At 35.0% G+C, this 26787-nt stretch overlaps 2 protein-coding genes across 4 annotated transcripts; both read right to left on the bottom strand.

The window, feature by feature from the left end:
* Positions 1-3165: 3165 nt before the first annotated feature.
* LOC130823661 (non-specific lipid transfer protein GPI-anchored 15) lies at positions 3166-6197 on the bottom strand. The gene is made up of 2 exons (XM_057688378.1): positions 5195-6197; positions 3166-3473 (listed from the first exon to the last, which is right to left on the bottom strand). The coding sequence occupies exons 1-2, from the start codon at positions 5535-5537 to the stop codon at positions 3457-3459; spliced, it is 360 nt and encodes a 119-aa protein (XP_057544361.1). The 5' UTR covers positions 5538-6197; the 3' UTR covers positions 3166-3456.
* A 128-nt stretch (positions 6198-6325) lies between these two features.
* On the bottom strand, positions 6326-20232 carry LOC130823660 (probable potassium transporter 17). Of its 3 annotated transcripts, XR_009046611.1 has the most exons (9): positions 19955-20201; positions 17541-17760; positions 16666-16905; positions 16505-16555; positions 14518-14778; positions 14258-14310; positions 13720-14089; positions 6808-7755; positions 6326-6721 (listed from the first exon to the last, which is right to left on the bottom strand). XR_009046611.1 is itself a non-coding variant. In XM_057688376.1 (8 exons), exons 1-8 carry the CDS (start codon positions 20060-20062, stop codon positions 6902-6904), a joined length of 2157 nt encoding a protein of 718 aa, XP_057544359.1. In that variant the 5' UTR covers positions 20063-20232; the 3' UTR covers positions 6326-6901. The 3 variants fall into 3 exon arrangements, 2 of the variants coding, with proteins under 2 accessions (XP_057544359.1, XP_057544360.1); XM_057688376.1 differs by having other exon boundaries at positions 6326-7755; positions 19955-20232; XM_057688377.1 differs by lacking the exon at positions 16505-16555 and having other exon boundaries at positions 6326-7755; positions 19955-20174.
* Between the last annotated feature and the right edge of the window lie 6555 nt (positions 20233-26787).

Below are 26787 nucleotides of genomic sequence, written 5' to 3'. Positions count from 1 at the left end.
AAACCCCTAGTAGCTCATGAACTAATGCTGGCCAATTTCCCTCTCCTGACCTATCACTGCTTGTCCTTCAATGGGCAGTCCCATTATAACTGTCACATCTTGCAACGTGATCGTTGCCTCGCCAACTGTGAGGTGGAAGGTATGAGTCTCCGGCCTCCACCTCTCCACCATTGCAGTAATAAGAGCTCGATCGAGCTCTAAGCCCCCGCCCAACAACCTGCAGTAATAAGAGCTCGATCGAGCTCTAAGCCCCCGCCCAACAACCTGTGAATGTATCTGAAACCAGCTAATTTGACTACCTCTAATACCCTGTCATCCACCTCCCAGTGTAATGTATCATGGCGTACACTAGAACCTGATTCTGGAAGTTCCATGCTAGTCATGACTTCCCTCGCATTATCCAAATTTGCAACCAATTCAACATAAACCTCTATTGCCGTTCCAGGGGCTTGTGATGCCGCATAAGCAAGAGTACTTATGCTTTCATCATTCTTAATCGGGGCTAACACATTTTTCCCAGTCACCAGGTATTTCATCTCCATTTTTAACATAAAAGAGTTGCGATCACAACCAATTACATCATAGACTTTGCTAACAAACACCTCAAAAGTCGTATTTTGACGATGGATAAACATCACTGTATTTAATCCTTCATTATACCCAACATCGGATCCAGTATAACTTACTTCCCCACCCCAATACACTATAACGGGGTAATGATCCATATTCTGCAAATACAAACATGTTTTTCATATGATTTCACATACACTTAATTGTTGATTGTGAGTAAGGGAAGTGTAAATTTGAATACAAGAATTTGTGATATTAAGGTATTAGAACACTTATTAGAAGGTTCATTTCAAATATAAAAGCTAAAAATACCATGAATATATACTAAAACCATTAAACTAACCCTACAAAGTAAAAAACTTTCATTGAAGCATTTCATCAAACACTTTATATGCATACAAACCAAATCCTAAAATTCAACTACAAATGTGTAAAATGTAAGCTTAAATCATGAAAACAAGAGAATGTAACAAACAATCAACGTATTTATAACTTCAATTGAAAACAATAATGAACAAAAAAACAATTTGCATATTGAAAAAAAATTAAGGTTTTATTCATACCTTAAATGAGGATGAAAATGAACTAGTACACAAGGAGAAGATGGGAATGTAGTTGATTAGTTTAGTTGAATGAGAGGAATTGTAAATTGAAGTAAATGAGAGTGAAAAAATTTTATTTTTTAACCTAATACCGGCAGCAAGAAGCAAAGAGAAAAATGAAATGCTCGAAGGAAGCTGCTGTTTGCTGTTTTGTACTGCTACCAAACCACCACTTCAAGTGGCGGTTTACTCAATAAATTTTTTAAAAAAAAATAAAAAAATAAAAATTCACAAATCGCCATTTCATCTAGCGGTTTACTTCAGATCCCTAAACAAAACCGCCATTTCATGTAGCAGTTATATTAAAAAAAAAAATTTCACATCTATCCTACGTGAACGGTGATGTGGAAAATAGTTTTCCATTTCAAGCAAAGTGGAAATTACTTTTTTAATTTGCAATATTTTGGAAAAATTCTCCAAAAAAGGAGAAGTAAAGTCTAAAAGGAAAGATTATGAAGTGAGCGAGCAAAAGAAGAGCTGTACTGAGTTTTGTCACTCAATTTGATTATGCGAATTGTGAAGAGCTCAAATGAGTCATCTTTTAAAAAATATTATTTTGCTACCAATGTTGAATTTTGGGTGTATATTTGGTGTTCCGACGGATTTTGGATATGATATCTTGAATATATTGATGTGAAATTGGTCAATGGCTTTGAAATGCTGTGAAATTTTGTCAAAGTAGTTTTTTATAGAAACTTATGTTGATTGTTTGATGAAATTTTCTGGTAAGTGGACTCTGATGAAATTTTGTCAAAATAATAAATATTTCAATTGTTAATTTTACAACAAAATTATGTCAATATTTTGTCCATTTATTGTGCCCCATGATCTCCGTATTCTGAATTCACCACTGCTTATTAGTGTTTTTCAAATGTTTTTTTTTTGTAAGTCACAGAGGTTTATTTGGGTTATTTCAGGATTACCATATGATTTTAAAGAAATTTTGTGTACTATGTAGAAAACTCAAATTTCGAGGTTATCACATGAAATTTTTCTTTAATATATTAAGACAATAAGGACAAAATGTAACAAAAAGCTAGCTTAAAAAGTAATTTAAATGCAGACCACAAATAAAGGAAAATGCTCACCTAAACTCTAAATATTATGTCACTAAAATTTAAGGGTGAAATTATTTTTTATTGGACCGGTCAAAATATATTTATCATCTCACTAATCACTTATAGTTTCAAAGTAATAACTTTTTATAGTTTTAGAGTGGTCCGATCACTTATAACCTTAAATTGATAATTTATAATTTAAAAATAATTAATTAAAAAAAGCTAATTATATGAGTTCATCTCATGGTGAATTGATCTTATTCAATACTTGCTATTTTTGAAATAGTAATAGTATACAAAATTAATAATAAGGATGTTTTGTAAAATAGTCTATTTTCTAATTTTTGAGTATTTTGGTACAAATAAAAGGTTAGATAGTCAAATCTTCTAATTTCGATGTTAAGTGAATTATATATTCTACAAAAATAAATACTCATTGTCTCAAATTTTGCTGCTTTTTTTGTCTGTTTTATAAGTTAGATGGTTAGATAGTCAAACCTTCTAATTCCGATGTGAAGGGGTGTAGTTTGAAATGTGGGTTAGTTTTAAGTGAGTTAGGTCAAGGTTAAAGGATATTATAGGCACAAGTCACCAGTTTCCTTGTGATTAGGTTGTATCGATGTCGACTGTTATAAATTGGAGGCTGTATTTTGCAAAAAGTAAACTTTAGAGGTATAGTTTTTAAAACGACTAAACTTGAAAATTATAGTTGACAAAATATTCTTTTATTTTTAATTATGACTGACATTTTTTTTAATTCTTATTTATACATTTATTTTTTTTTTATCTTATTTAACTCTTTCATTTTTCCAAAAATCACATTTTTTTAAAACTTTTTTTTTTTTATCTTTTTCTTAATTTACACAAGATTTATACTTATTGCAAAAGCATTGAAAAAAGTTAGAAGAAGTAATAAACTTTAGTTAGAGGCTTGCTTCACGAAAAGAATTAATGCAAACAGAAATAGGGAAATACATATTGAAATAGAACTAGTCTTATTCTAGAGTAATAGAAGTATTACACTCTAATAAACTCTTAAGACAATAATAATAATAATAATAATAATAATAATAATAATAATAATAATTGAGTAAAAATGATGTCATATTGACTTAATGGACAAGACTCCACCATATACTGTTTTTTTTTCCTCAGCTTTATTTTATAATAATGTATATATTTTCGGGGTTCATGTTTCTGGAAAAGCAGTTCTTCTGTTTTGATTCTCAAGGAACAACGTAACCTGCAAAAGTCATTGATCATAAAAAATAGTCAGAAACTTGAAAAAAATACTCACAAGTCAAGTCTAGTAATGAAAAAAAAAATTCTATAGTCTTTTCTTTATAGCAAATTATAATTTCAAGAATTTTTTGGATCAATTTCAAATAGAATCAGGTTTAACGCATGTCAAAAACATTTTATATTCTACTCCCTCAATTCCTTAATGAAGTTCTCACAAGAAATATTCATGAAAATTAAAAAAATACAGAATCTTTTAGATAGTGGATATATTATTTTTATAGCTGTTTAAAAGTAACCCGACTCGAAAACCAGAACTGAAAACGAAAGTAAATCGACCCAAAAATTTTAGGTTTATCGAACCGACATTATCCGAACCGAACTTGTACCTGAATCGGTTGACAAGCGAAAATGGAAAAACTGAACTCGAGCTGCAACCGACACATAACCGTTAACCGAGATTACCCGAACCTAATAATGACCGACTCAAGTCATATCTGACCGAATCATGCTCGAAACCGAACTCGATTCGACTATAACCGACTTAACCTGAACGAATTTTAGATCGAATTGTTGTAAACTTGAACCAATTTTAATAAAGTGATAGATATTTTAATAAAATTAAATTTTATAAATACATAGTTTCATATGTTTAGAGTTAATAATCAATGGTCAATGTTTATTTAACTACTTTTAAATGAATTAGATAAAAATTGATAGAACTTTATAATTTTAATTTCCGGTCAAACAAGTAAAAGTAACAAAGTAATAATGATCACTAATTGATTTGCGTTTTAACTATTTTGCTTTAAGTAAAGGGAATCTTATCATCAATAAAAAATGACTAACAACTTCATTTGTTATTGACTCGATCGATAGTCTTTAGTAATTCGTAGCCAAATTCTACTTGAAAAATACCCGAACCCGATCTGTACCCGATAAAATTGAACCAATTATTAACCGATGACAACCTGAGACCGATTGACACTCGACTCAAACTTCAACCGGCACCGAACCGATGCTAACTCGATAGCTCGAATAACCGATCTTCAACCGAACCGTGACTAACCGATCGACCCGAGTGTGACCCATCATAACACGTAGCCAAAAAATAACCTATCTGAAATACAACCGAGTCGAATGACACCCGTTCGAAACCGACCCGTTCACTCGAATGAACACCTCTAATTATTTTATTGAATAATAATTTGATGGTGGGAAAAGTGGGACTATAAATATTAAAAAAATATTAAAAGAAATAGTGGAAAAAATATAGAGAGTAGGGACCCCAACTAATAAAAGATTGTTTTATGGATATATGTGGGAAACATAAAGAATATAAAAATGTTAAATTGAAGTTAGCGGAAGATACGTGAGAATCATAAGCATTATTATAATATTAAAATAGGATAAATAATGTTATTTTTGTCAAAAATTTATGATATAAATAGAAAGATTTTTTGTGAGAACAACAAACATAGCACCCCAAAATTGCAAATGGTAACTTCTTAAGGAACAGAGGGAGTATTAGTTAGGGGGAATTTAGGCATATGCCTATGTCATGATCCGAGTCATCAATAGCCGAGTTGGTCTAACATAGCAAATGTATGAGTGAGTATTCGGCTCATCCTATATTAGCATCCAGAATTCACCTTTACAATATTAGTACAAGAAAAAAATTGTGCTCGAGGATAATAGGAGAAAAAAGTCAAAGATTAAACTTACGTCCACACTTCTTTCCGATTGGGCGATTCCTGATGTTACACCTCTTAGGAATTGTAATGGCAATACCAGGATTAATTCCAGCTTGCCTAGCCAAAGGGGAGAGGATCACAGCACATAAACATCTAGGAGCAGTCTTAATCAAGGCCGTAACCTTGGAGCAACATGGCGGCGTAACTCGAGCCCTAGTGTTTCGTGCAGCGGCCAAGCAAGGGGTCATGCTAGCCGCGGCTGCTGGTATAGGTGTTTTTCCGCACTCTCGTGCAGCATTGCACGTTTTAAACAAAATGTTTGATGTTAACAGAAATAATGCTAGTAATGTAATGTAAATAGTTTTCATATTCATAGCCAATTATATAAATGTATATGAATTATGTGCAAGTAATTTATAGCTTCTAGTTGAGTATGCATCATTAGAACATGTTTAGTGAAAGCCAAAAATGCGTTTGGAGTTATTTGGTGTTGTGAGTGCGGTGGTTGAGAAGTGTGTACGTGGTTGGTTTTTGGTTTGTGCATAAAAAATGTACATCATTCTTCTAAACACTAATGCAAGTATGCAACATAAAGGAAAATCCATCATATAGTTTAAGAATTACCGAGTTCCATTGATAAAGATAGAGTAGTTGTTAGTTGTGTGGTAAGATGAAGATTTACGGAGTCATTTTCACTCTATTCTTTTCGTTGCAGAAATATCTCTTTCTGAGGATCTATTTCGAGTCGAGGGATTTTTTGGCCGTATCTTTCTTTAGGGATATAGGTTGCCGCCATGCTTCCCTCTCCAAACCCTGGTTATAATTTTCTATAGGCGGAATAAACTGGATATGATGATGATTAGTTGTTAGTTGTGTGAGTAATTTAGTGTTTGAATTAGTGATTGTAACTATATAGATGTTATTTGAAGTAAAATGGTATGGCAAATACCTAATATTTTTTGGGTGAAATTTAGTAGAAAGGAAAATTACGTTGGAGAATAAAACAAATAATAAATGGATGATAAAAATAAGAGGTTAAGATGAAGAGATAATAAGTTTATGAATGAGATCAAAAGAAAGAGACTAAACCTATTTTCAGAAAAAACGAGTGCAAAATGAATAAAACAAACTAAAATGAAAAGTGGTGCAAATCAAGACATAATCATCCAAAATTACATCATTATTTAAAGTTCCATTCCAATTGTATATCTATCAACAGAACTATAGAAGTAAAATTGTATATTTATATACACATTCTCATTTCTCATCGTATCATGAGATACACATACATAAAGACAGGCTATAAATCATCATGAAGAAACAATCTTCAACAATAATTCAATCTATACTTAGCACACTGTATTCCTTATAATCTCAGTTTCTCAACTTGAGATCAGTAACTAAAATAGCATGTGCAAGAACTCAAAAACCTTCGAATAGTGCCTTTGCTCGTGCGAAATCCATTTAATTATTACCATATATACAATGCGAACTACTCTCCATGTCCCATGATTATCTTTTAGTTTGGCTTTGCTATCAGCCGTGCATATTAAGAAAACTACGAAGGGTCGAATAAGAAAATAGTTAATGAACAAAGGAGGGAGTGTAGGAGTATAAAGAGAATAAATGGGTGCAAATCTTTACCTGAATATTGATAGCGGGATAATTCTGGGGCGCCCCGAAATAGTATACAGGAAGTAAACAGGACGGACTAAAGTAGCAATGTCTCTTGTTGATTTCAAGCCTCATAGAGCATACCAACTTCCATACGCTGCGTAAGAGGCACTCCTAAAGTAGGAAGAGACGACCTACAATTACTGTGCATAATTTCGTAAAATGCGAGCATAATTTTGTCAAACCAGCCACAATTCTGACCTACATAAAACCGAGTCTTCCCTCGTACATGAACAACACCGAGATTCTTAGCTTCCTGCAAATTCGAAAGCTCTTCATGAATAACCATTACATCAGACGGAAGATGCCCTGAGTAATGAGTTATATAATCCTTTAAGTATGTATTAACTTGGTTCACAAAGTTACCACCTTCAAGATGTAAAGAATCTGCATACCCATACTGGATTACACACCCATATATCCCTTTTAGACCGAGTTTACTGATCAGAATTCTTTCGTGGGGTGCAACTTTTGGGACCAATAAGTATCGAAGTGTCGTGAAAATGGTGACCTTATGAAGGGATTTCATGTTTTTAATGTAATGGCCTAAGACGGGTGTCAAGCCATCTTGAATGTTTGTGTAAAAAAAGCACATTCCCGGGACTCTTTGGACACCAGGGTCGGACAATAGAACCCGGAGTCTATCAATGTCTATCTTGTGTGTCAACTCGTAGTCAATCTTTCTTTGCCTTCCATAATACCAACCAAACATGATGAATGCAAGAATGAAGGAAATAGCAAAAGGGATCCATCCACCCTCGGGAATTTTCGTCAATACAGCACTCACATATACACCTTCCATTGTTAAAAATGTGAAGGAGAAGAGGAATACTAATATAGGTGATGTTCTCCAGATTACAATCATGACTAGAGTCAGAAGTATGGTAGTTATAAGCATGACCATACTCACAACAACACCTGCCAACAATGAATAGTACGATTAATACGAGTAACGACGATCAAAAAACCAAAATAGTAATAGTAGTTAATATTAGATCCTAGTATTAATAAAAGACAAAATAACATTCTATTAACCCAATGCCATTAATGATTCACATCAACTATAGAGAATATGTTACCTAGACTTGGGAACTTATGTCTGACATGAATACATGTCCGAGTGTTCTACTCGGGCTAATTATAGAAATATAAATACATACCCATGTCCGAGTGTTGAAGAGCCCACATGGGAACTTGAGATAACAAGAGAAGTCCAAGTAATAAAGTGCAAGGAACCAGCCCAAAACAGACATCCGTTTTACTTATGCTAGAAGGCCCAAGAAGAAGTCACTAGAAGATGGTTGAAGCTGCCAACTGTTGCTAACCTGGAAGATCATTACAGTTATGGGTAGAGGGTAATATAGTAAATTTAGAAGAAAGTTTGTTAAGAGTTTGTTAGCCCAGATACTTTGTTAAGAGCATACTTGAGGAAGTTTGTTATGAATCTGTTATATAATAAGAGAATGGGGTAGAAGGGAAGGAGGGAATTTTATTATCAAACACATAGTGTTACTGGGAGAGCACCTTCCTCTCGAAAGAAGGGTCTTGTAATAGTCAATCACTGTGTGCAAATAGCAACCCACATTCTCTAAATCATTCTTCCTTTCTCTTCTTCTACTGTAATACTCTGGTTCCCAGCAATTGGTATCAGAGCGGAATCGTTCCAAAGATACGGAGAAGTAGATGGCTAGATTGAATCACGGGCAGCGGTTGGATTTGCTGGAACAGGAGGTGGCTGAATTACCCACACGTGTAGCCCAGGAGATAACTACGGCACTGACAGCGTTCAAGGCTGACCTTAACAATCAGTTGGCTGCCGGCCAGGAGAAAATCCAATCAGACCTACACTCCTCACTGAACAGGTCGCCATTGACATGGGATAACCCATTTTCATCTCAATCTCAGGTGGGAAGCGGAGAAAGGGGCGACCCAGGAAGTCAGTCAAATTGGAAGATGAGAAAACTTGACCTACCTCTATTTGACGGCACAAATCCGGATGGCTGGATTCTCAGAGCGGAGCGATTCTTCCATTTTTACCGGTTGGGGGAAGAAGATCAACTGGAAGCTGCCATTGTGGCGCTGGAAGGAGATGCGCTATTGTGGTATCAATGGGAACGCCAACGCCATGCGGTGCCTTCGTGGGACGCTCTGAAAAAGTTGATCCTCCGGCGTTTCCGATCCACCGCCACCGGCACGTTGCACGAGCAGTGGCTCGCCCATGAGCAGACCGGAACAGTGGCTGAGTATCAACGTCGCTTCATTGAGTTATTGGCCCCGATAGATGGAGTTCCAGAGGAGATAGCAAAAGGGCAGTATATAAAGGGGTTAAAGGAGGAGATCCGGATTGAGGTTCGGATCTTAGACCCGATTACGTTGGATCAGGCCATGGAGTTATCCATGAGAATTGAGGAGAAGTGGAGATTAGGCCCAAGGCCCAAACCGGTTTTAAATATACCCACGTGGCGCAATCCATACCATAATCCACGTGCAAACCCAATATCCCCCACCCAGATTCAAAAACTTTCCCCTTCAAAAACGACAACAATTCCCAAATCCCACAACCACCATCCTCATACCAACCAAAATACCTTCAACACTTACAAAAATTCTGGGGAGATGAGACGGCTCTCCGAGAAGGAGCTTCAGCAGAAGAGGGAGCAAGGGCTATGTTTCCGGTGTGATGAGAAATGGTCGGTGAACCATCGTTGCCAGCGCCGTGGGTTGAGCGTCTTACTCACGGAGGAGGAGGAGGAGGACGAGACGGCGGAAGATGGCGAGTTTGCTGCAACTGAGGTAAGTGCTAACGAAACCATTATAAACCATCCCAACTCAAATTTAACCCCAGAAGTTTCCTTGAGTTCCGTAATGGGACTAACCGGCCCAAAAACAATGCGTTTGGCTGGTATCATAAATGAGCAAGATGTGGTAGTAATGATTGATCCAGGAGCAACCCATAATTTTATCTCCAAGGCCGCGGCGCAGCAGCTTGGTCTTAATCCAACAGAAAATAGGAGTTTTGGGGTGACCTTAGATACTGGCGAGACAGTACAAGGGGAAGGGGTGTGTAAGGGTGTAGTGCTGGACCTCCAGGGGGTCACAATCGTTGAAGAATTTCTGATTCTTCCCTTGGGCAGTTCAGACGTAATTCTGGGCATTCAATGGTTGGAGAAATTGGGGACCATTTCAACAAATTGGAAGACAGACACTAAAATTTCAGTTGGGAGGTACAGTAATCACCTTAAGAGGTGATCCTTATCTGGGACGAACTGGAATATCTCTCAAGGCTATGATCAAAACTTTGCAGAGGGAAAGGCAAGGGTACCTCCTGGAATGGAATCAGTTGGAAGATAAAGGGGAAAATGAGCCAATCATTCCGGAAGAATTCCTATCGTTAATACAGAAGTTTAAGCATGTGTTTCACCTTCCGGAGGGGATACCTCCACAGCGACGTATTGAACACGCTATAGTGTTGCGTAGTGGAGCTAATCCCGTCAGCGTTCGACCATACAGATACCCGCAATCACAAAAGGATGAGATTGAAAAACTTGTGGCGGATATGCTTAGAGCAGGAGTGATTCAACCCTCCACCAGTGCCTACTCTAGCCCGGTTTTACTGGTAAAGAAGAAAGACGGGTCATGGCGGTTTTGCGTAGATTACAGGGCCCTAAACAAGGAAACAGTTCCGGATAAATTTCCCATACCTGCTATTGATGAGTTGCTTGATGAATTGGGAGGATCGGCTATCTTTACCAAACTAGACCTAAAATCTGACTACAATCAGATTCGTGTGAAGGCCGCAGATGTTCATAAAACCGCTTTCCGTACTCATGAGGGTCATTACGAGTTCTTGGTCATGCCCTTTGGGCTAACCAATGCTCCGGCCACATTTCAATCTCTTATGAATGACGTATTCAAGCCGTTCCTACGTAAATTCGTACTCATGTTCTTTGATGATATACTGGTATACAGCCCCTGTATTGAGACACACAAGGGACACTTAGCCCAAGTTCTACAGGTTCTTTCAGACCATCAGCTCTTCGCTAACTTCAAGAAATGTGAAGTAGGAAAAGAGAGGGTGGCGTATCTGGGTCATGTGATCTCGGCAGCCGGAGTGGAAGTGGACTCGTCCAAGATACAGGCTATGTTGGATTGGCCTTGCCCCTCGAATCTGAAACAGCTCCGGGGATTCCTTGGCTTGACAGGGTACTACCGCAAGTTTATCAAGGGGTATGCTTAAATAGCGTCTCCTTTGACTGATCAATTGCGCAAGGAAAATTTCGGATGGACTGATGACGCCACTTCAGCCTTTAACACTCTTAAAAAGGCCATGGTAAATGCTCCTATCTTAGCAGCACCTAATTTTTCTCTTCCTTTTGTGATTGAAACAGACGCATCCGGGCATGGATTAGGGGCTGTTTTACTACAAGCTGGGCATCCCATTGCTTACTACAGCAAGATTCTGGGCATTCGCAATAGGGGTAAACCTATATATGAAAAGGAACTTATGGCCATAGTCTTTGCAGTAGAGAAGTGGAGGCATTACTTGCTGGGCCGACATTTCGTGGTTCGCACTGATCAGTGGAGTCTTAAGTTCCTCTTGGAACAAAGTGTGGTGGGGCAAGCATACCAGAGGTGGGTCAGTAAACTGATGGGGTACACTTTTGCAATTCACTACAAACCCGGCCCCACGAACAAAGTGGCCGATGCTCTATCACGTCAACACAGCCCTGAGATTACGTATAGCACTCTGGCAGTGTCATGTGGGTTACGCAGGGATTATGTGCAAGCTTTTGTAGCAAAGGACGCCACATTGCAACGATTGGTAACTCAGTTTCAAAAGGGCGAAGGCACACCAAAATGGTTCTCTCTGGAAAATGGGGTTTTAAAATATAAGGGGAGGATAGTAATACCAAAGCAGTGCGAGCTCACCTCTAAATTACTCAAAGAGTACCATGATTCTGCGGTAGGAGGGCATGCTGGTGACCTCAAAAGCTACCAGCGCTTGGCCGAGGAATGGTTCTGGTTTGGGATGAGGAAAGACGTGGCAAAATATGTGCAGCACTGCCATGTTTGTCAACAAAACAAGCTGTCCACCTTGTCCCCTTTGGGACTCCTCCAACCATTACCTATTCCTGAAGGGGTTTGGGAGGATATTTCTATGGATTTCATTGAAAAATTACCCAAGTCCTTGGGTTGGGATACTATACTCGTGGTAGTAGATAGGCTAACCAAGTACGGGCACTTCATTCCACTTAAACATCCCTATACTGCTCAAAACGTAGCCCAAAAATTCATATCTGAGGTGGTGAGGTTACATGGAGTACCCGGCTCCATTGTCTCAGATCGGGACAAGGTGTTTTTGAGCATTTTTTGGTCGGAGTTATTCAAATCACAAGGCACTCAGCTGCTGCGCAGTACAGCTTACCACCCTCAGATAGATGGCCAAACTGAGGTCGTCAATAAAGGCGTAGAATCGTATTTGAGGTGCTTTGTGAACCGTAAACCACATACATGGGCTCGCTGGTTACCGTGGGCTGAATATTGGTATAACACCTCCTTCCATACCGCCACTAATTACACCCCCTTCAAGGCCGTATATGGCAGGGATCCCCCTCGTTTGATTCGATTCTCCGCAGGCCACACAACTGTCTCATCAGTAGAAACGCAATTGCAAGAACGTGATGCTATTTTGGATGAATTAAAGTTTCATTTGGTTCAAGCCCAAGTGTATATGCAGCAATATGAGAATAAGAAGCGACGGGAGGGTTCTTTTCAGGTAGGCGATATGGTTTACTTAAAGCTACAACCGTATCGACAACAGTCCTTAGTAAAGCGTGTTAATGAGAAACTTTCACCTCGGTTCTATGGACCGTATCCTGTGCTAGAAAGGATTGGTCAAGTTGCCTATAAATTGCGACTTCCCCCAGGGTCCAAAATTCATCCCGTCTTTCACATTTCCCAGCTCAAGAAGGCCTTAGGAGCAGGGCACCAACCGACCAACCTTCCTAGCCAATTGACTGTTGACTTGGTGTTGGAGGTGGAACCATGGGCTGTGCTTGGGGTGCGCAATTCTCAAGCTAATATGGAAGTGCTGATTCATTGGAAGGGTTTGCAAGATTATGAAGCTACTTGGGAGTCCTTTGAAGAGGTCCACCTCAGATATCCTAATTTCCACCTTGAGGACAAGGTGAATCTGTGGGTAGGGGGTATTGCAAGGAACCAGCCCAAAACAGACATCCGTTTTACTTATGCTAGAAGGCCCAAGAAGAAGTCACTAGAAGATGGTTGAAGCTGCCAACTGTTGCTAACCTGGAAGATCATTACAGTTATGGGTAGAGGGTAATATAGTAAATTTAGAAGAAAGTTTGTTAAGAGTTTGTTAGCCCAGATACTTTGTTAAGAGCATACTTGAGGAAGTTTGTTATGAATCTGTTATATAATAAGAGAATGGGGTAGAAGGGAAGGAGGGAATTTTATTATCAAACACATAGTGTTACTGGGAGAGCACCTTCCTCTCGAAAGAAGGATCTTGTAATAGTCAATCACTGTGTGCAAATAGCAACCCACATTCTCTAAATCATTCTTCCTTTCTCTTCTTCTACTGTAATACTCTGGTTCCCAGCATAAAGTTGGGAATTGAAATCAGAACATTGCTGATAATAAATTTGCACATATATACCATTCAAAGCCCAGGCATGTTTCAAGAAGCTAATTAAGTGTTAAAAATGAGGACTGTAGGTGAAACTTAATCATGACATCATAAAGACAAGGAATTTCCATGTTAACTTTAGTTTAAAGGTTAATTTTGTATTATCTTCCTTCAATGGTGAAAGACAAAATACATTTAAATGAGAATTATCAGTAAAGTTCATGTGACATTACCAAAGGCATTTCCAATATCTTTTCCATCTCCAAAGATAAGTATGACAGCAACACATAGAATCATGAGGATGTAGTTGATTTCAGGGGAGTAAACCTCGCCTTCTTTGCTAGCGGATGTATGCACCACCTTTACCCGAGGAAAATAATCTAGAACAACAGATTGTTTAACAAGTGAAAAGGTGGCTGAAATCAATGATTGACTAGCGACAACAGCAGCAAGCGTGGATATCACAAACATAAGCCAATATACTCGTGTTGGTATGAATTTATAGAATCCATCTTTATGATCATCGGGGTGTCTGATGAGATAAGCTGTCTGCCCCGCATATGTTAAAACCAGGGATGGGTATATTGTGAGCAGAAATGCAAGCTGGGAAAGAAAAAGACATGTCAGTGATCTATGGAGGAAATCATAGTAAAACATAAGAGCAACATCGGAAATTGCAAGAAATAAATAGAAAAATGAGTATAAATGAACTAAACCTAGATGAGTGTCTTCATTCTTCAAGAAGATACAGGATCATTGGTAGTAACTAACCTGAATGGAACTTCTGCTAAAATGACCTAGGTCAGCAAATAAGGCTTCAGAACCTGCACAAAGTAGTAAAATTAAAGGAAGTAAAATATGATTAACCATGGAAGTGAATGAATATGCAGTATGCACCTCTTATTTTATTACACGATTAGCCAAGGTATAACCGACTAACTGAATTCTTAGTTCTCATATATGTAGTACCTCCAAGAAGAAAATTTTAGAAACTATTCTAAACTTTATAATTATTAGCAGTTGAAAATCACCTGTAATGCAGAGGATTGTGCCTCCAAGAGACAGCCAACCTTCCTTCCCATTTTTCAAGAAGTACATGATGATGTAGTGTGGGGATAAAGCTTTGAATATGCCTGGGTAGTGCTTTAGGATGCTGTAAATCCCAACCAGCGGAGTAGTCAAGGTCCACAAACCCATGATGGGAGAAAAAAGGAAGCTCATCCGTGAAGTACCAAACTTTTGGAGCAGAAACAAAAATATCAGAATTGTAGCAGAAAGTGCTTCAACTGTAGCTGCAAGAGTTATTAAGAGAAGGCTAGAATGAATCATTGAGGAATATAGCACTATCGAAGGATTTAGCTCAAAAGCTTCTTCAGCTGAACTATAGAATATATAAGAATACATTTTCCTTACCTAAATCTTGATCATAAGAAAGGGCCTTCCTTACATGAAACTGCAACTTGTATTTATTCTTCCCAGTGTTAAACTAGTAATTAACATAACCTCAAAATTAACATATTTTCTCTAATATCATGGGATTCTGTGTCATTCGAAAAAAAAGGATGACACGAATTGATTGCCTACTCGTATAGAAGTAAAACATAACTCGTAAGGGGGAAGTATTGAATCAAAATTGATCCTTGTTCACTACTCACTCTATCCCTTTGAAGTACCTTTGAATTTGCAACAAAGGGATAGAGTTGTTTCATTAAGTTTTAGGGCACGTTCGGCACAAGTAAAGATGGAACTTGGTAGGGAGGGCACGCGGGTCGTCCAGGCACGACACGGCACAATTTGGCATGATAGACACGACACATGCGCGTGCGCAGCCAACATAACACAATTTTCATGGTTAGATCTCATTTTTCGTGAACAAGCACGACACGATACTACACGACTTAGCACAATACAATTTGGCATGAGGCACGACAGGCATGACAAGTAGGCGACCTAGCACAACATGATTTCCATGGTTAGGTGCAAGGTAGGTGTGAGAGTAGTTGTAATCAAGCTATGTGAGTCTGGGTGTGGGGGTGGGTGTGGGTGTGGGTGTGGGTGTAGGTGTAGGTTTGGCTATTAGATACTTTGCTATCTAATTAGTTGTGAAAATTAATAATGTCGGTAAAAGTAACATTTGAGGTAGAATTTGTAAAGAAAACTGTAAATAAAATCTTAAACAACTAAACGCTACAAGTTGTAACATTTCAAAATCGTTAACAACACCACTACTATGAAAGTGACATTCTTTGGAAAGTAGTGTTTTTGCTGCATTGAATCATTAACAGCTACTTAAACTATTACACCAAACACGACCATAGTTGGTGAATAAGACAATAATACTAGAGGATGGAAGAATTATTTGAATGAGATGAAGATAGAGACTAAATTAGTAGATGAGATTTAAATAGAAATGTGGGACCATTGCTAAAATAGGAAATGTGACATAATAAAATAGCAAGTATGGAAAAATCAACAAGATGGAGGGTGCACAAATTAGAAGTGTTTGTTTCTTACAAAAAGAAGAAAAAGAAGAATCTGCACATTGAAATGCTCAATTATAGGAATGTAATTATTACTCCTCGATCCCACTGAAATTGCAACATTGTGCATTTCTACGTGAGAGCTTCGAGCTCAAATATTGCAATATCAATGGAACAGAGGGAGTAGTCATTTGCAAAGCTGTTCAAATGAGATTAAGTTTAGAACACAAGATCGTGAATGACTTCTGCAAGTTGGATTCAATTGGATAAGCAATATAGATTCATGAAATCAACCTCCAAACCTATCATGCATAGAACAATCGCTTTTATCTTTTGGCAAAAGTGTAATGGGTTAATCAATATGTTCCTCAAATTTCCTACACTACATAAATCTCTAATAAACAAAATCCATCCTTCAAATCATGGGTTGATCAAGACCTCATTTTCATCATACCAAATACAATAGGTCTACAACTCTGGGTAAATAAAAATGATAGAACTTGCTGTAGAAGTGAGAAAAATAGCATCCCACACTTACATTTGCTTACTTTAGGAAAAGGAGCTCTTATGCCATCAATTGCAGACAACACTAAAAGGGAACACAAAAAATCATTCAGATCAATCCCGAAAATGGAGGTAAAGGAAGAACAAATTTGTCAAGATATCATTCAAGAATAAAACTGAGTATTAAAAACAGACCTGAGATGGCAGGAGTAAGTATGCCATCACCAATTAACATGCACATCCCTAAAATTGAGATAAAAAGTAAGATCCTTCTAGCCACCACACTTTTCACAAAAATCTGACCAAGCCCACTCTGCTTCCTTTGGCCCTCAGAAAAATCAGTATTTGAAACTCCAGAAGAATCTGCATCTCTTGTAGAAATAATTCCAATTTTCATATGCCTACAAAGTAATGAATATAGAGCAAATGTCCCGCCTGCACCGGTTCAAGTATCATAAAAACAAAAGTAGTCATCTGTAAGGTAGAGATTTAACAAGAAGATTACAAGTTCATAATGAATCAAACCAGCAAATTAACAAACCAGACAAGGTCTTAGAATAACATAAACAAGCACCAGATTGAAATGAACCTTACTGAAGCACCAAATGACATGTGGTGATAAATGAACCAAATAAAAAAAGCTCATAATCAGACATTCAGATATCTACAACATGACATACCTGACAAATATACAAACTAGTCATATCTGTATGTATTCTATCAGAAGTGCAATGAGCAAATCAGAGTTACAGTGCACATTGGCCTTCTAGTTCTCATTTTCCGAACAAGCTATAAAAAAACTTAGCTTAAAAAGTTGTGGACTGGAAGCCCTTGAAAATTCTATCTTTTTCCAAATAGCCCACAAATACTCATACCTAAATCAGAATTTAGAAAAGCATGGGTAACCCTAAAGTATATGGATTAAAAAATTTTGCTTTGAGCACAAGTTATGCATTGAGTATGCCACTCATGACTACAAAATACCAAGACAAAAATATAATTTAAAATTATGAACTTAGCACAAAATCATTAGTTGAAGATATATTTTGCATCAAAAGAGAACCTATTACCTTCCCCTTGGTCATCAGCTTTGAGTGCAATGCTTGCATACTTGATAACCCCGATAAGACTGAGAGTCCAAAACATAACACTATAAATTCCCAAATAATCCTCTTCTGTGGGAGACTTCAATGGCATTGAAGGATACACGTAAAGTGGGGATGTCACAAGTCCTCCAAAAACCACTCCCAATGTCTTGTATGCAAGTAGTAATGTATGCCATCGGCTTGACTGTTAAATAAATATTAACTCAAAAGGTTAATTGAAACACAAATAATATTACCATTAATAGCATTGTAAGGGATGTCTAACCTTGTGAAACATTACCTATAACTAGTTATCAATATTACAAGAGATAAACCGAATACAAATACATAAGTAACTATTCGAAGCAAAAAGAGAACAATATGTACTAGACTAAATTTGTGTGCTCCACCATGCCTTCATTGTACTTACACAATGCACCGGCAATATTACACTTTATATACCCTCGAAAAACCCCCAACCAAAACCCCCCTTCTCACAAAAACGCTTGGGATAAGTGTATTTGATAACCAAAAATATTAATGATGACATACTGTTAACTCATCCTCTTAATTTAGGAATTACCTCAAAAGCACATACTATTGTACTTCCTAGTCCCTATGGGAACATAACTTTCAGTAGTTTTGTCACAAACAGCCTAGAATGTTACATTACCACTAAGCAGTGCTAAAATAATCTCCCACCTAATTTCACAGCTTGGACAGAGATGGTACACAACCATGTCACAATCCTCTTGGTGATTTTCAATCCCTAGCCTCCGAAGGGAAAAATGTCCTGACTTGATGGGTTTGACTAATGAATCAAAGGAACTAGCCACTAAAAGTACAAGATATCACCATACAAGCAACGAAATAACATTCATCAAAACATTAAAACTTCTACCGAAAGGAATAAATGGAGGTGAAAAATATATCTAGATCATTAGAATTGTTGTTCTTAATCCTACAATAGTATCAAATATAAGGCCGAATAAAGTATACTTTTTTGTTAGCAATAATCGCTTACGAGTTACGTTGAATTATTTTGGTCCATGTAGCCATCTTCATATAGTTGGGAATTCGGCTTTGGTGTTATTATTGTTGTTGTTCTATAAGCTTACACAAAGATCATTAAACATGGCATATTTTGTCTCTATTTGTTCTTTTTGGGTTTCTTGAGGGATTCTATTAGCTTACACAAAGATCATTAAAAATGAACATGCTACTAATAAATACAAGAGAAAATACAATATACACCGTCTGTTTTCAAGTTAGTTAATGTACATCAATTCAGACAAACAACATCTTAAAACTTTTTACTAGAATAAGTCCCCAATAAACATAAATTCTCAGCATATTGCCACCTAGTATTTATTTCTCCAAATACAGTCAAGATGGTATTTGGTTTGTATTTTTTCGCATAACATATTAACATGTCACAAAGTCACAATTGTTGATTCTGTTCTAGAGTAGAAGAACTACAAACCTTTGTGATTTTCCTTGTTATAGTGAAATGATTTTATACGAAAAGAACTAACAAGCTCAATGGTTTTCCTTATTACCATAAAAATCACTACAACAAGAAAACCACTGACTTTCTCGGCTGTTCTACCCATATTTCCCTAAGTATCTCAGTGTACTATTTGCTTCGATTCAGACACAAAAATCCTATCCTATGTTAACTGTGAGAAATACAAATAATACTCGGGGGCGGAGCAAAAAATAAAAAAAATGACAAAACTCTTTAAAGAACCAGCGTAATTTCAAATATTATGATATTTTTCTAATAATTTTGTATCTTTAAACACTTAACATTAACATATACTAAGGCCTCCACTTTTTCGGGGATCTTTGAGGTCGATATATTAAACATGCCTAGAACCTCCTCTAAATTAATACTTTACTATTTCGGAAGCTTGGGTTTATTTGAGAATTATCTTGGAAACGTTACAATATCTTAATTCTTCCAACATGTCTTATATGAGAGCTTCAAACCATCACACAATCTCAGATAAGGTTAATTTTTTTAATTGATCAGTTTAAGATCGTGAGTGACGGACTATAAAAAGTAATGATAGTAAGTATACATTGAGTGTTCCCAACCGTAATTCTCTCATACAACAGTGTAAGAATGAGGTCAAAATCAGGAATAAGGATACGAACAATGTCAAGACCACAAATGACACAACTCGCAACCAAAATAAAACGAATAGTGTTAGTTCAAATTTCAAATCTTAGCAATAAAATATTCGACACTTTACAGGGAAAAAAGTGCACTATTGACTATAAAAAAAATTATTCTAACAGAAAACACAAAATTAAAGCATCAAAGTTACTCCATAGCTTTACAATCAAATTTATTTAAAATAAAAAATTGGAAAGGAAAGACAAAAATCAAATACCTTATCAACTGATTTGTTGTGAGGATTGGAATCAGAATCTATGACAATGGCAGAAAGGGGCAATGATGATGATGATGAAACCTGTATTTGCCCATCAAAATTCGTCATTGTAGAAAAAGAAAAGAGATATACTGGTATTTGGTACGTATGAATGGGAATTTGAGGATAAAGAGTTGGGGTTGGGGTTGGGGTTGGGGTTGATCGTTGAAAATTGTTAAAATATATTTCAATCTCTTGTATAATAATGGAAATAATTTGAGAATTATAATATTTTTTGTTTAGCAAATTAGATTGGGATTGGAAATAAAATCAAAATTTATCAATATGCCCTTTAAAAAAATAATTTAAGAAGTATAACTTTTGTTTAGTTTAAGAAGTATAACTTTTGTTTAGTTTGTAATTTTACTCATTTATAAAGTAGTAAATCTTTTGAAAGACAATATTTTTAAGAGACGTTCTTCAAGCTCAAAATCCATTTAATTTTTTGGACTTTAAAAAAAAATTAATTGCACAGCACCCAACAACAGTCAGAAAGAGAGTTTATTCATCCAAAAACCTTCCATATTTCAATAACTATCATTATTACTCTTCTTGAAAATTAATGCAAAGTAATTATTGAACAAGCAATGATCAAATATAACTAAAAAATCATATTCAAATATGAATTCATACTCCAATTTCGAATTCATTCATATTCACTCCATAAAAGAAACACCATGGATGATTTCATGGATGAAATTTGAGCAGTTTATAACACAAGCTCAAGCAAAATCAATTTCGCAGGATGATATAGGTATGTTAAAATCTTTTCTTCTTACCTTTGTTTGATTAATAACTCGATAGATCAAATGTTCATTGAGTCAATATGACTCATTCCGATGAAATTCAAACAATTGATGAGTTCGAGCATGATGATCGTATGACAGTACGTCAATACGAAGGTTAGTAAATAAAACTTGTTAATAGTTGTAAGTTGGCATTTTAATATCATATAAGTTGGTATTATTTAAGTTGGAAGTTGGAATTAAATTACATGTAAGCTGGTACTAAATTTGTTGAAGGTTGGCAATAAATATAATATAGGTTGGTATTATATTTGTTGGTATTACATATCATGAAAGTGGGTACTAAATTTGTTGGTATTTGAAAGTTAGCATTACATATCTTAAAAGTTGGTATTAAGTTTGTTATAAATTAGTATAAAATAAGTTGTAAATCAGTATTAATTATCGTGTAGATTTGTCGTGTAAGTTAGTGTTAAATATGTTATAAGTTGGCATTATATTTCATGAATATTGGTGTTAAATATGTTATAAATTGGTATTAAACTTATGCTAAGTCGGTATTAAATATTATGTAAGTTGGCATTATATTTCATGAATATTGGTGTTAAATATTATGTAAGTTGGCATTACATATCATGAAAGTGGGTATTAAATTTGTTGAAAGTTGGCATTACATATCATGTAATTCTTATATGAGTTGGCATTAAGTCTATTATGATTTGGCATTAAGTGTTATATAAATTGGCATTATGTTTTATGTGAATTGACATTAGATCTTATGTAAGTTGGCATCAAGGAATTAAGTTGGCATTAGTTTGGCATCAAGTTAGTATTAAGTTGGCATTAAGTTGATATAATATTGGCATATGTCTTATGTAAATTGGTATTAAGTTTGTTGTAAATCGGTTAGCTGTAAATTGGCATTATATGTTATTTACTTGGCTTTAAAAATGCTATAAATAGGCAATAACTTCGTTGAAAATACTTTAAATAGTTATTAAGGTTGTGTGAGGAAATAGTTGTGATAATCAACTACAAGCTATCCCCCCAATAATGGTGATGATATTACATTAAATATTTGATTATGCTACTCCACTACAAGTAAGAAGACATATTAGTGACCTTAAAAAAATGTAGATGTTTTTGCGATACTTGAAGGCCAAGAATGTCAGTTACAAACAAATGTTGATAATGACAGATATATTGTGCTTGATCCTGAAAAGTCACTGACAAAAGGGAGAACAAAGAGAATTAAAAGTCATTTTGAGAAGCGAACACAGTCAACAACTAAAAACAATGAGTTTGGTTCCATAACACCAAACAGACACATTATATAATGTATGCTTAGAGTTTTATTTATTACTATTTGATAACTTTTTTGTAATGCAAACTTACATCATTTTTATTATCAACTTATGTTATATATAATTCCAATTTATACTTTCTTAAACCCAACCATTCTTAATCCCACCTTACATCATTCTTATAATAATATTAACTTCATATAACTTGATGTCAGTTTAAATAAGACTTAATGGAAATTTACTTAGATTAAATGCAAACTTATAATAATATTCACTGCCAACTTATAATTTTCTACTTTTATCAGACATCAAATTTCTAACTTCATAATAATATTATTATGTTTAGTGTCAATTTAATTTTGACTTATAATTAATCCCAACTTATATTATTCTTAATGCCAATTTAATTTAGACTTAATGCCAACTTATATTATACCTATTTTCTACTCACATCAGACATCATATGTAATGTCATATAACTTAATGCCAATTTAAATAAAACTTAATGACAACTTATTTTATATTTAATGCCAACTTATATAAATTCAATGGCAACTAAATACGCAATTATATCATACTTCATGCAAACTTATTCAATCTTAATATAATGAACCGATTTCAGATTGATTGAATTTGATTCCAAAATAACATACAATAAGTCAAGTTGTCTAAATGATGAAAGCTACATGATACATCATGAAAAAATCCACAACTGTTTAAATCAATTACACAGTAATTCAGTGTTTAAATCATTCTCAAAACATTGAAAATCCACAACTATTTAAATCAATAACCCAAGTTGTCTAAATGATAAAAGCTTCTCTTGTTTAAACCATTTTCAAAATCCACAACTTTTTTAATCAATAACCCAAGTTGCCTAAATGATGAAAACTTCTCTTGTTCCATTTGCTTTTTTTTGCTTTGAGCGCATAACATTCCCTACAAAAAAAAACACAATTCTGACTACTCAAAACAATTGGAAATTAATCGGTTTAGCTCTCTATAACAATTGATTTCCGATTGTTTTGGGTTGGTCGGATCAAAATGGTAGGATAATTTTTTTAGTTGTAAATATAGTCGGAATTCCGACTAGTCGTAAGTTTAGTCGGGATTCCGACTAAAAGTGGTTTATGTGCAGCGTCTTGAACCCTACAGCCAGCTTGCACAAAAGCCACAAGTGTTTATGATAAGGCTTGAACCGTTGACCTCTTGAATCAAAGAGTAACACCTCAACCACTAGAGCACATGGAATTTGATGAATCTTATTGTGTTGTTAATAAATTTAATAACAAATGACTCCTACTTTAGAATGTTAGCTAATTATTATTATTATTATTATTATTAGGGATATTATCAATGGTACCCCTGTACTATAGCAAAATATTAATGGTACCCCCAAGTATATGCTAATTACAACTATAACACTATTAATCATTTTTCCGTCAAATGCCCATTAAATTTTGAATTTAACCTAACCATGGTTAGTTTCTTCTTCTTCCCTTTTCCCTTTCCTTTTCCTGCTCTCCTTCCATGGCTGCTTCATCTCAAGCCGGACAATAATCAACCCGAATATGCAGAAAAGAGTGAACACACTTCTTCCCAACAAACAAAAAGCGTAAAAAGGTGTTGGATTTCAAAGATTGGATTTTTCTAGTAATGCCCATTACTGGGTTCATCTCAAAGAACCCCAATACCATATTGTTTACTATTTCAAGTAAGTTGGTGAATTACTCTTTTTGTTCATCTTGGTGGGTATTTTCAATTCATCCAAGAAAATGGGTTCTTACCAATTGGGTGATTCCACCTTTTATTTTCTCATTGATACTTATGTTAATTCTGGGGATTTTAAGTCATTGGAGAGGGATTTTGATAGAATGAAATGTGAATGTAGAGTTTTTAGAGAAAAAGATTTCATTTTAGTGTTTAAAGTTTATGGTAAAGCATTTTTTGCATGAGAAAGCCATTGACTTGTTTAATCGAATGGATGATGAATTAATTGTAAACCGACAATTCGATCGTTTAACTCGATTTTGAATGTTATTGTTCAAGTAGGTCAGTTTGAGAAGGCCTTGAACTTTTATGAAAGTGTTGTTGAATGTTGGAATATGATGCCTAATGTTCTTACTTTCAATTTGATGAACTGGATTTCGTTGTTGAGCAACAAATTGAGTGGAGTTATACCATCTTGGATTGGTAAATTGAGTAATCTTGCCATTCTCAAGCTCTCGAACAACTCTTTTTATGGTGAAATCCCACCTGAGATGAAGCAGCCATGGAAGGAGAGCATGAAGAGGAAAGGGAAAAGAGAAGAAGAAGAAACTAACCAGGGTTAGGTTAAATTCAAAATTTAACGGGCATTTAACGGAAAAATGATTAATAATGTCACGGTTATAATTAGCATATACTCGGGGGGTACCATTGAAATTAACTGGGGTACCATTGATATTTTGCTATAGTTCAGGGGTACCATTAATAATATCCCTTATTATTATTATTATGCAATATTAATATCTTATTAGTTGTATTAGTATATAATTAGTCGTATTAATGTATTATTAGTCGGAATGTTGTCTTTTTTTTTTGTAGTGATTGATCAAAGGTATCCTTTAACAAGCCTGAAAATCTGATAGAATTCACATCGCCAATATGTGCTGGAGTAACCATTGCACAAAAAAAAAGATGTGGTTTGCAATTAGTATATATAGCTCTGTCAAAACTGTATACAAAATAACAAATTAAATAAAATTTATATCAGACTCGTAGCCAATTTATATTAAGCTTAAATTCTACTTATATCAGACCTAAAAACCCACCTATATCATACTTAAAATCACCTTACATCATACTAATGCCAACTTAAAATTTATATAATGTCAACTTACAATAAACATAATCCCAACTTAAAACAGATTAAATACAAACTCACAACAAATATAATCTCAACTTAACTCGAATTAAATGCCAATTTAATTTTACTTAATGCCAAATAACATCAGATCTGATGCCAATTAAAACAAGTAAAATTCCACTTATATCAAATTTAATTTCAACTTAGAATAAACATAATCCCAATTTATATAAAAATAAATTTCAATTCAAATCATACCTAATGCCAACTTATAATAAACCTAATATCCACTTATATCATATCTAATATCGATTTACAATAAATATAATCCCAACTTAAATAAGAATAAATGCCAATTTACATAAGACCTAATGCCAATTTACATGAAAACAAAAATACTGAAACGAATCAAAGGTATTATAAACATGTAATTTACTTATGATCCTTCATCTGTTTTCATTTTCATATAGCATAGTTTTGTCTTCTTGCGTTTAGGCTTAAGGCTTGAATGATCATCATCAACACTCCTTTCCCTGTGAGATGAGATATTTCAAGTTCTCCATGACAGAGCCTAAAGTTTGTTCTTCATCATCATCATCATCAACATCCATGACTGGAATTGACAAAGATTATATATTAAATGCAATAAAATAACAAATTAAAAATTTATATCAAACCATGAAAACCCAAATGCGAAACCTAAAAACATAAATTTACTTGACAATTTTAAATACCTGATTTAAATGATGAAATTGAGCAAGCTTTTTGATGAAAGAGAAGAACTCAAAAATAAAGAAACTAAGCAAGATCAATGAAGCTTTTTTCATAAATTGGGCCATGATAAAACCCACTTCTAGGTCATGAAGCTTTTTTCATAAATTGGGTCATGATAAAACTCACTTCATAAATGAAATTTTGAAAAAAAAGACGTTTTAATGAATTTATTCAAAAAAAAGCTTCGTTCAAACTTTATTCCCAAAATAAGCATCCTTGGATCCAAAGCTAGGTCTGGTATATACTCGTACTTACTAACAACGAATTAAAAGAAATGGTCAAAATTTTAGTCAAACCTCAAGTCGTTGTTACTAACAGCGAAACAAAGGTTGACTGGTCAAACCCTTATGTCGCTGTTAGTAACAGCGACTTCAGGCGTGCCTAAATACGACAGTCTTCTTCCTCCTTCCTCATTTCACCCGATTTCCTATCAGTGACCTAACCCACGAAATCTCCCTCTCCTTTCCACCATTAAAATCAACTTCCATCCTTCAATTAATCTCATCAAATTCCAAGTTTCTACTACTAATTAGTTCTGTCATCTTCCTACATTCACTTAAGGTACTATTTTTTTGTATTTTTTTTCTTTTTTCAAAAAATTAGGGTTCACAAATTCTTCATCAATATTCACATAAATGCAGGTTTATAAACTTGCAATTTACTACTTCTTGTTAATCTACAGCTTATTAAGGTACCTTTTTATTGTAAATTTTTTAGTTCTGTTTGTTTTTAAAAAGTATGTCATTTATAATGGTCATTTACACTTAAACTCTATGAATATGTCAAATGCACTTGTTATTTGCCATGATCTTCATAATGGGGTTGTTTGTCCATGAATTTAATGTAGAAAATGTTTGAGTTTAATGTAGAGAATGTTTGAATCCAAACCCTAAATTTGAGTTTAATGTAGAGAATGTTTGAATACAAACCCTAAATTTAATCAATGTTGTTATATATGTATATATTTATGAACTTGATGGTGATGTTGATTTTGTACGTATTGTTGTAGAAATGGCTTCATTTCGTGTGACTATTGTATGTTTTTTGGAATGGTTCAATTCGATCAAGTAGTAGCAATGTTAAGTATGTTGGGGGAAGACGTAAACTGTTTGCATGCAACTC

The sequence above is a fragment of the Amaranthus tricolor genome, chromosome 9 (assembly GCF_026212465.1).
Source record: "Amaranthus tricolor cultivar Red isolate AtriRed21 chromosome 9, ASM2621246v1, whole genome shotgun sequence".
Classification (NCBI taxonomy): Eukaryota; Viridiplantae; Streptophyta; class Magnoliopsida; order Caryophyllales; family Amaranthaceae; genus Amaranthus; species Amaranthus tricolor.
The sequence above is the reverse complement of the archived record's forward strand: the minus strand, read 5'-3'. Positions and strand labels throughout refer to the sequence as shown.

Bases quoted from the DNA above. Each gene is read 5' to 3' on its own strand.
- LOC130823661 (XM_057688378.1), bottom strand. From the start codon at position 5,537: ATGAATATGAAAACTATTTACATTACATTACTAGCATTATTTCTGTTA.
- LOC130823660 (XM_057688376.1), bottom strand. From the start codon at position 20,062: ATGACGAATTTTGATGGGCAAATACAGGTTTCATCATCATCATCATTG. The intron at 16,556-16,665 runs GTCTGTTTTTAA...GTTCCCTTTTAG, and splicing joins ACTTACTCCTGCCATCTCAG to TGTTGTCTGCAATTGATGGC. The intron at 14,090-14,257 runs GTTAGTTACTAC...TTTCTTTCCCAG, and splicing joins TTAGCAGAAGTTCCATTCAG to CTTGCATTTCTGCTCACAAT.